Source organism: Ipomoea triloba, chromosome 9 (genome assembly GCF_003576645.1).
Source record: "Ipomoea triloba cultivar NCNSP0323 chromosome 9, ASM357664v1".
Taxonomy (NCBI): Eukaryota; Viridiplantae; Streptophyta; class Magnoliopsida; order Solanales; family Convolvulaceae; genus Ipomoea; species Ipomoea triloba.
Window position 1 is genome coordinate 30,030,344 of NC_044924.1, and position 10,035 is coordinate 30,040,378.

Below are 10,035 nucleotides of genomic sequence, written 5' to 3' on the forward strand. Positions count from 1 at the left end.
GATTGGTTCCCATATTGGTCTATGTTATTGGGAGGGTGATCTTCTTGCCTTTGTTCAGTTCCTTTAGTGTTTGCTTTAAAAAAAAATTACACTTAGAATGATGGGGAAGGGGACAGGACAAAATTAAACCGCAATCTCATTACAAAATAGTGAAAATACAAATGTCGATTCCAATCTTCATAGATCAAATGCTTACTACTAATTCGATCAAAAACTATACTTTAGAGGACCTAGTTGTTAGAATTAAAAGCTCTTACCACTAGAATCGAATGTTGGACTTGGCCCTTCACCGGAGTCCTAACAATTAGGTAAAAGTAGCTGCTCAAGATTATTGAGTAATCCTCACCATCTTAAACTTGTACAACAACTTCCCATTGCAGCTGGTGTCTCTCCACAATCCCACAACCTCGTACAGCCCATCATACACAAACGTTGTTGCATCTTCTCTAGAAACACAAGATTTCTTTTCTTTGGTGCCTCGGATTACCCTCACAGGATTCTTCAATCTAATGCTGTTTTTCAGTGCATAGTTTCCAGGGTTATTCAGGCTCTGATCCTCATGTTGAATCCCAGAAACCATGTCCCCGCCCTGTCCACAATAAATGAGCACATTTGGGTCGCTTGTTTCGTTGGCATACCCTCCCGAGGGCGAGGCCACTACGCTCGTCGCGATTCTTTCCCCGGCGCCATTGCACACGAAATCTATCCCTTTCTGTATATGAGTGTGCAGGCCTACCAGGTTGAGCTCCATCCTGTAAAGAAATTTGTCCCCCACTTCCACTCCTGGAACTGGGCCTGGGGAATTTGTTCTCTGTATGTATAGAGATCTCATCTTCTTCACCTCTCTTGCTGCTAAGAAATCGATTCTCCTTATCACAGATTCAGAAATAGCCTTTCTTTCTCTCTGGGTGTTGTTTTCCTGCAAAAGATTCTTGCATATTTCCCTGAATTTGCTTAGAAGCTCCATAACTCTTTCTCTTTCGCCCACCTTTAACCCTCCTCCTTCATGGCTTTCCCCTGAGTTTCTTGAACTACTACTCCCTCTCATTTTGGCAAAATAAGAAATGTATTCTCTCCTCCATTTCTTTATTTTGCTATTCTTTTTTCTGCTTGAAGACCCTCTTTTGCTTGCATTTCCACTGTGATTCTTGCCCAAAACCTCTGTTTTGGCCATGGATAACAGTTCTGTAGTTTAGGGGAATTTTTATTTTTTTGTTTGATTTAATGAGAGTAGTGTGGAGATGCTTGTGTGAGTGTGTCCTGTACATACGAAATGTTCGGCAATACTGACGACTGCTTTGACTGCTTTCCAACTTTTTTTACCTAAAACAATAATGCAGCCAAAGCTTGTGATATATTTTGTCACCTAACTAAATTTGTGTAAGGAATTGATATTTTGTATTAATTTAAGAGTTAGAATATAAAATTTATATTATTTAAAATTATATTATGGTATTATTAAATGCAATAAAAATAGTAGATTTAACTAAAGAAAAGTAAATGTAAAATAAAATAGAATACGTAAACATTTTTTGTAACGGTAGCCGTACTTGAATGACATGATTAAAACAACTAATGATGCATAATTGATGGACTAAAATTACTTTAAAAAAAAAAAATAAAGACGTTAACTTTTAACTTTTTAGTTTCACCTACTAATTTTCAATTTATTTTAGATTTTAACTTTTTATTTGAAAAAAATAGTGAAATAAGATATTTAATTAAATGTTCTTTATTATTATTATATGTTCTTCCATTGTTATTTTTTATTATTTTAAAGAATATTTAGTAAGGATTGTTTATAATTTATTATTTATTAAATGTAATTATTATATAATTAATGAATTATTATTATTCTTATTATTAAATAAATTTATATCTTTTAAAGATATTTTACATTTTATTAGCTTACATTAAGGATCTTTCTGAAAACCTGGAAATGTTTTCTGAAAAGTGATTTTCAGAAAATGATTCATTTTTTCAGAAAATAAGTTAATTTTTAAATGTTTAGCTGAATGTTAAAAACTATCTTTTTATGTTTGACTAAAAGTTAAATAAAAAATTGTATTTTTTTCAATTTGATCCATTTCCTTGAAAATGAACACATTATTTAGACTAAAAATGTAAAAAGACGTTTTCAAAAAAAAAAAATGTAAAAAGACATTTTGGCTAAATTGGTCCCTTTTTTTATTGACCATAATGAATTTTTTTTTTTTTGACTTTATTTTTCTTGAATACTTAAACACAAAAAAAAAAAAAATTTTTTGAAAATCATTTTTCGATTTCCATATGTCCCCCTCATCATTACAATTTTATTCTACGGCTATTTATTACTCTATTTAATATAACTTTTTATATAAACGAAGACCAATTGTAATATAAATGGTCATCATTACTTACTAGTTTATACTATTACTTTATTTAATATAACTTCTATATAAACCAAATTACCCATACAACACTAAATTCCATTATGTCCCCCTCATCATTACTATTTTATACTACGAGTATTACTACGGAGTAGTTTATACTATTGCTCAATTTAATATAACTTCTATATAAACCAAGCCCAGTTTTAATGTACATGACAAATTATTACGTGGACTGAATGTTCACTAACGTTCTAAACTCATTCAACGTATATTAACTAAACTTTCCATTCAACAATACCACCAACAATGTCATAGAGCTATCCACAATGAAAATGGATTCAAGTGCATGCCATATACATCGAGCACCCGAACCTAACCTAACATTTAAATACCTGCAAGCCTGTTTTGAAAATCACACCATACATATCATCGTCATCCAAGCTATACTGTACGCAGAATACATTTTACACGTCGGGAGAGAAGGTTAGGCCGACTATCCCGGCATGCTGTACTAAAAAAATGCAGTGGTAGACTGGCGGCAGCGGCAGTAGCAGCTCACTCGTGTGCAGTGGAGTAATTCTTTCATAAGGCGCTAAACTAGCTTCCGGTTCCTATATATAATATATATAACCCACCATTCCAACAATACCTCACCATGTAATGTGATCTCCAATATAACGATTTACCTTCTCTTTCACTAGTACAAAACTTGAAGAAGATAATATGGGTTGGTTTTCCTTCTATTCAGCACTGGATGTGCTGCCGTGTTCCCATGACCTGACCAGACCAGACCAGACCAGACCAGACAGGGCCTTGTTCTAAAATTCTCCTCCGTGTTTCAAGGGTTGTGCCAACTGCATCAACCGACCTGAATTATTGGCAAACACAGCACCGCATCGTAGGGCAGGTAACACCGTCACACTTGACAACACAAACCGAGTTGCTGGACACAAAACTATAACCCATCAGATCGACAAGATTCTGCTCCTTCAACCATGGTAATGAAGGTTCTGGTTCTGTGAACCTGGACCCCGAGAGGGTTGAGGCTGAGAATTTTGCATGTTTATAGGTGTGTTGTAGTGGGCGAATGGCTGGGAGTAAAGTGGATTTAGCAAACTCTGTAAACAAGTGAAACTGTCAGAAGCTACTCCAACAAAACCAATCATACTATTTAAAACAAAATAATCCTCGCAATGCACAGTTTACCTGAGATTGAAGAGGAGTGGAGTTGGGCATGCCAAAATGCTTCTGTGAAGCGTCATCTTGCGATGGCTCATTGTATCCAGCTTGTGTAAACAGACCTTGGGTTCCATGAGCCATATAATCCTGTGATCCACAATTCAAACATTCAGACCCATAAGATCAGACGTAAAGTAGGAATGCAAAAACCAAACCCTTTTGAAGCAAGTTAGTCAAACATAACTAGAAAGGCAAATCATTCCGCTACAGTGTTAGTCCCAAAATTCTGGGATTACATGGAATAGGGGGGATACTGAAGATTTAGTGAAACAGGTTTAGAAATTATACAGCCTAACTGACCTGAGACATATATTCACTTGCAGAATTAAAGTGAGAGTATCCAGTTTGAGCATTCTGGTTCACAAAGCTTCCAGGCAATCCAGAGTGTGGCCCTTGAGTTGCATAGTCAACACCAAATCCACTTTGTGAAGCCTGCATCATTAGAAAGAAAAAGCAACCTAAGACGTCATCTAAAGCCTCAGAGGGGAGGAAATCATTGGTAGTTGCAGACTTGCAGTGGTAAAATATGTGTCATCACACAATGCAAATGACTAAAGGTAGAGAATATGTATGAGCCACCTGTGTGGAAAAATCAGAAGCACTATAGGGAACATGTGATCCCTGGCTCTTGAAATCATCACCCAAGAAATCCTGATAATTAAAAAAAAAAAAAAAAACAAGATGGTAAACATAGAAGAAAATGAACAAAATTTAAAACAAAAAGATAGTTTAGAAAATCGATGACCTGTGACATGCCACCCATAGAAAAACCATCCCGAAATGTCTGGCTTGGTCCCTGAACTGCCATCTATAATAACAGAAGGGATGACAGTCAAATAGATGAACCAAAAATTTTCAATCAAGGAATAGACAAACTAAATGATTAACCTACATTAGAAACATATCCAGGTTGAGTTAAAGGTCCTGCAGCAGAAGGTTGAATGTTTGGATTGTCCAATGCTGGAAAGTTGAAGTTAGAACCAAGACTTCCAATTGGTTGCTGAGAGCCTTGCTGGTGGGGAAGATGACTACCAATTGGAGTGTTTGAATTTCCACGCCCAGCACCAAAACCACGGCTACCAGACTGTGGAACATGAGGAACAGTTCCAACAGGTCCATGCACAGCACCACGAGTGGGTATAGCATATGGCTGCATAGGGCCTCCATGATAAGGTGGGACAGGAGCTCGGGGCATCGGATAAGCAGGGTGGACACCAGGTTTATGAGTCCCATTGGACGTGCCAGGTGCAATATATCCTAGTATAACCCCAAAAAAACAAGCATAAGAGTTCAATTTCCACATCTACTCTGGTTAGTAAGTACATATTTCTTTCTAAAATAATAAATACAAAGTAGATCTTGTGATGATTTGGCACTACCAAGTATCAATTAAATAGGCCCTAAAATTTTGATGCAGGAGCTAATTTGAGATATCTTCTTTCCTTGACAATAAGGTTTACCCAATTACCCCTGCTTTTGCTCATGAGAGCAATATTATTGAGCCTAGAGTCTAGACATGTTTTAGGCTTGTTGCCTTGTTTATCTTTGGCTTTCAGGCTGTGCCAAACCTTGTGATGGTTTAGCACTAACAAATACCAACCTCGCAAAGTAATACCACACCACAACTATGCTAGGAGAGTGAGCAGAGTACTGGAGGTTCAAAGTACCTCTAGAACGGCTATTTCTCTTGTCACCATTGGAACTTGAAGAGGCAGGAGATCCAAAAGTATCACTGGGGTTTCCAGGTCCCCCACTAAAGAAAACCCTCCGGTCATTGTAAACCTGTCATGAATGAACCAAAAACTAATTATTACATGCTTTTTGAATATGCATAGCAGTGCACAAAAATAAAGTTCACTGGGTAAAACATAAGAACCAACACAGCAACTCGTGCCTCTTTAAAAAATAATAATAAATACCTTTTTGGGCTTTTGAAATTGAACCATGCTTTGCTTTAAGTTGTTGAGGGGACCTTCCACCAAGCACTCATGCTCCTGACCCAAAACAAATTTTCAAAGAATTAACAACCGCAAAGTTCAATAGCACGATTAGGCCTAAATTATAACCAAATCATCTACTATACTCTCATCACTAAGACAACATGAAACAACAAACACCATTTGCCCAAGAAAGCCATAGATACATTCGTCTGGTTGACATTTTCTTTAACATTGAAGCCAGGCATTCATCACATGAAGTGCCATGAATCTTTAAAAACTGAGAAAAACAGAGCAGCACAAACAAAAGAAAATACCTTGAAGTGTGTCAGCAAGCTATTCCACAAGGGCTGTCTACTCAAAACTTTAGGATTTCCCAAGATTACAATACCATAACGAGCACGAGTAAGAGCCACATTAAGCCTGCGTGGATCATTTAAGAAACCAATGCCCTAAGTTGAAAGTAAAAAGAAACAATACTTCAGTGAACTGTTACATGAGCACAACAATGTGTTCAGAAATTCAATTCCCTGTGGGAGGGACTCGTAAACCAAGCACGCACATCAGTAGGGAGAAGTGTAAACGAGAAGGAGATTATGAACCATAATACAGAATACACATAACAAACCAACCTGATGTTCATTACTCCTAACACAAGATAGAATGATGAAATCTTTTTCCCTTCCTTGAAATGAATCAACACTTGCAACCTATAAAAGCAGTAAAGTTCAAGAATTCAAGTGATGCTTCAAATGAATTAACTCTTAACAGAGATTTGTAAATAATGTCATTAATGCCATACCTCAATTTCCTTATAAAGTTGTTGCCTTAAAGAACCATTTCTTGACATATAATTCACAATGTATGCCCGTTGACCCTCATATGGTGTAATCACTCCAATCTACAGAAGATTGAAACCAGATATATGGACCACAATGAACGAAATTTTAAAAAATTTAGATTATTAACCAACATCGAAATACCTGATTAGGAACCACACCACTCTTCAAAAATGTAGTGACAATCTTCTCAACATTTGCAGCCTCAGTTCTATTTAAATAGGAAGTACCACTAGCACTGATCTCCTCTTGTCCCATCTAGTCATATCAGCAGGTGGAAATGAACAAATTAGCAATAATAGATTAATAGGAGATCAGTGAATTCTGTTAACATCTAAAGAAATCAAAAGCACTGGAAAAAAACTCAAACTCCAATACCACCTTGCAAGCAACTCATGCAGCCTATCAAGCAGTAACTGATCCACCCCACCCCCTCCCCCCAAAAAAACACAGATAGATATGTACTCATAAATTCAATAAGTTTGCAACAAAACTAAGGGTATGGTACAAGTAAAATAATCAGAAAGGATAGCAATAAGTTAAAATGGCACTATTCATGAATGAAAACTTTTCTTGATAGCATCCCAGCCTGAAAATCAGAAGTGATTATATAAAATATCTCAACAATGAGACCAACATACCTGAACATAGAAGAACATAGGACGGTTTGGCACAGGCCAAGGAAAATCAATGCCTGATGATTGTCTTTCATTGACAGTTACCCCATTTTGAAGAGTACCTTCATAAAAGTTATTTGATGGGAACTCAGAAAGAGCAGGATGCATTCTATATTGTACCTGGAATTCAATACATTTAGAGAAAGGGGTGAATATTTTCTTTATAGATAAAGCTAGCAGGCTAGCATAACTAAAGGATAAATAACAAACTGAGTAAAAAATATAAAAAGTAAACTAACACATGCAAGTAAAGAAGGTATTTTAAACATTTCTTTTTATAATACTATTTCAGAATCATGTAAGGCTTCCTAAAAGAAAACTAGATGCACCTAATATTCTAAGTCATAGCAGCTTCAATGGATATGGTTGTCCTTAAAACATTACTGCACAACACAATGGTCATCAACTTAATGTCATCTTAGTATGATTGATAGCATAGATCAAAATAATTCCAGGAAAATACAGAAGTATAGAACACAAGTATTTCCTGTAATTTTTGTACCCTTTTAGAAATAAAAGGTTCTTGGAAAAGATAGGAGTTAAAATCAAGGAAAAACAGCCTAGCAACATAGATGTTTGTTTAATTGGAAAAAGGAAAATAAGAGATATATAAAATAAAATAAAATAAAATAAAAAACAAAACACAAAGTTGAAATGTCATGGTTAGAGATTTTCTAAAATCCTAAACACACAATTTGCAGGGGAATCTATTCTTGCAAGTAAATTCATAATTTTGGTTCCTGCAACTTTTTACAACAAGATCTATAAACACACAATTTGCAGGGGAATCTATTCTTGCAAGTAAATTCATAATTTTGGTTCCTGCAACTTTTTACAACAAGATCTATTAAATTCCCTTCACTATTGCTTCTACTACGTGCTATCAAAGAGAAACAAATGGAACCCTCAAAGCATCACCATCTATACTCAGCACATGCATATGCAAGGAAGACTATTAATGCAATTACCTGCAGCCTAATTGGCTTGACACCAAGTAACACAAGGCGCTCGAAGAGTGACTGAGCAAGCCCTGCTCGAGCAGCTTTCTTGCACATAATGACAGGACCAAGCTGACAGTGGTCACCAACAAGAACAACCTAGCACCGAAGCTTACTGTAATTACCCAACAGAAAAGAAATAATTAAACAATGCCAGATCCAAGGCAATACTTACCTGCTTTGCTCCAAGAACCAAAGGAATAAGGCATTCGGGCTCAGTTGATTGTGTGGATTCATCAATGAGCACCTATACATAAGCACTAGGAAATAAGCACTCCAAATAAAAGAAATAAGATAACATACTGCTCGTATCATTAGCTATTCATGCAAGTCAACCTGACGGAATCTAAAATTTGCCACTCTAGGATCTCCAGCACCAACACAGGTGCAACAAATGACATCTGCACTTTGAGCTATCTCTCTCTCAGTTGCCCGTTTCAAAGCTTTATATTTCTTTTCATCACTGCTTGATAGTTCTCCTGAAAATTTCAAAACATTGGAAAAGATAGGTCCATATGTTAGATGCTTCAATGCAATTTAAAAAGCACTTGAACATCATAAATCATAAATAGAACCAGCAAAGAAGCCAAATATTATTTATCCATTAATTATAAAAACAGCAAAGCTACCAAAACTATGCTCCTAAGTCCTAGTTACTAATAAAGGAAAATAACTCATAAAGAAGCACCGACCTTGTTCATCTTTGAGCAGTTGTAGCTTGTGAAGCTCACTTTTTTCTGACGTATCAAGATGGCGAACCTGTAGAGGCCAGGTAGCAATTAAATAAAAGTGAGTTGTAAAGACAAAAAGTAATAGCACATTTGGTGAGTGGAATCGGCAATGCCATTGTTTGGTTCGATTTCAATTCTGCTGAATTAAACTCCAAGTAATGACCTATTCCCTTAGCAAAGGAAAGAAACCATTTTGGTCTACTTATCTATTCCCATTGACAACAGGTTGACCAATATTCTTTAAGATTAAGATTTTAAGGATTTATGTATGTTTTATCCCTTCTCTATTCTATACCTTTAGCAATCTTATTATTGTTCCCCCATTTTCATTCCGAGAACGAAACAAACCATAGAAGAAATTAATGCAGATGCAAATAAATTCACAGAACAAACCTGATAGTGGAGAGTTAAATGCTCAACAGGAGAATTGACAGCTTCACGTGACTTGGCACAGAGCCTTACAACCTGTAAAAGAATAGTATGTCTCTTAAATAAAATAGTAAATATATTTAGCTGTAATTAACTGAAGGCCACAAAAAAATCACAGGTTTTCGAGTTTTTTATGAGATTCAAAAATACCCTTACATAACAGACATCTAAAGTTGTCTTATAGATATAGGCATATAGCTTTGCATTAGCAAATCACAAAAGACTAACTACTTTATGATAACGAAACTAGTTGCTTGCACAAAAGGTTCTCTGAACCATGTATCTATATACTTCCATTGAGGCTGTAATGTCCATACCATCTCCAAGAAAGGTATATAAGCAAAAGGGGAAAAACCTTGAATGAAAAAATAAATAACTACATTATATAGATAAATCAAAAGGAAATACTCCATAAGGCAACACATGCTTACCTTTAGACCAGTAGCACTTATTTTCTCAGCAAGTTGATCCACAGCCACATTACTGGGCGCACAGACTAAAACCTGAAAGGGGGAAAAAGTTGGAAATACAACATAGAAAACATAGAAAAACAGAATTAAGCACAAAGCTTGAGTTAAACAGCATGCAATATATTTACCTGCCCCTGGCCTTGTTTGGCCATGTGATACACAATAGCAGCCGAAGTGACAGTCTTTCCTGTGCCAGGTGGACCTTGAATCAGACTTATGGGCTTTTGAAGCACACTTTTTACAGCAAAAACCTACATGGCAGGTAGAGAAGATATTACCTTTCTCCACAATTCTCTTTTAGTCAGATCAGATTTAGTGTGTGCAAGCATACCCCCCCCCCACC

General features: G+C 36.1%; 2 protein-coding genes across 2 annotated transcripts in view; both read right to left on the minus strand.

Moving 5' to 3' along the window:
* Positions 1–328: 328 nt before the first annotated feature.
* On the minus strand, positions 329–1,174 carry LOC116029899 (histone-lysine N-methyltransferase, H3 lysine-9 specific SUVH5-like). Its single transcript, XM_031271947.1, has one exon. The coding sequence runs from the start codon at positions 1,172–1,174 to the stop codon at positions 329–331; it is 846 nt and encodes a 281-aa protein (XP_031127807.1).
* Positions 1,175–2,621: 1,447 nt separating this feature from the next.
* Positions 2,622–10,035, minus strand: part of LOC116029214 (regulator of nonsense transcripts 1 homolog) — a 13,788-nt gene continuing 6,374 nt past the window's right edge. Inside the window, exons 10-29 of the mRNA XM_031271123.1 lie at positions 9,821–9,943; positions 9,654–9,725; positions 9,187–9,258; positions 8,755–8,821; positions 8,399–8,541; positions 8,238–8,309; positions 8,033–8,161; positions 7,029–7,184; positions 6,532–6,645; positions 6,351–6,449; positions 6,181–6,258; positions 5,866–6,000; positions 5,531–5,605; positions 5,279–5,393; positions 4,504–4,868; positions 4,357–4,419; positions 4,191–4,262; positions 3,912–4,043; positions 3,579–3,698; positions 2,622–3,490 (exon numbers count right to left, since the gene is read on the minus strand). Coding sequence (XP_031126983.1) covers positions 3,362–3,490; positions 3,579–3,698; positions 3,912–4,043; positions 4,191–4,262; positions 4,357–4,419; positions 4,504–4,868; positions 5,279–5,393; positions 5,531–5,605; positions 5,866–6,000; positions 6,181–6,258; positions 6,351–6,449; positions 6,532–6,645; positions 7,029–7,184; positions 8,033–8,161; positions 8,238–8,309; positions 8,399–8,541; positions 8,755–8,821; positions 9,187–9,258; positions 9,654–9,725; positions 9,821–9,943 — 2,331 coding nt within the window. The 3' untranslated portion in view covers positions 2,622–3,361. The remainder of the gene's footprint in view (positions 3,491–3,578; positions 3,699–3,911; positions 4,044–4,190; positions 4,263–4,356; positions 4,420–4,503; positions 4,869–5,278; positions 5,394–5,530; positions 5,606–5,865; positions 6,001–6,180; positions 6,259–6,350; positions 6,450–6,531; positions 6,646–7,028; positions 7,185–8,032; positions 8,162–8,237; positions 8,310–8,398; positions 8,542–8,754; positions 8,822–9,186; positions 9,259–9,653; positions 9,726–9,820; positions 9,944–10,035) is intronic.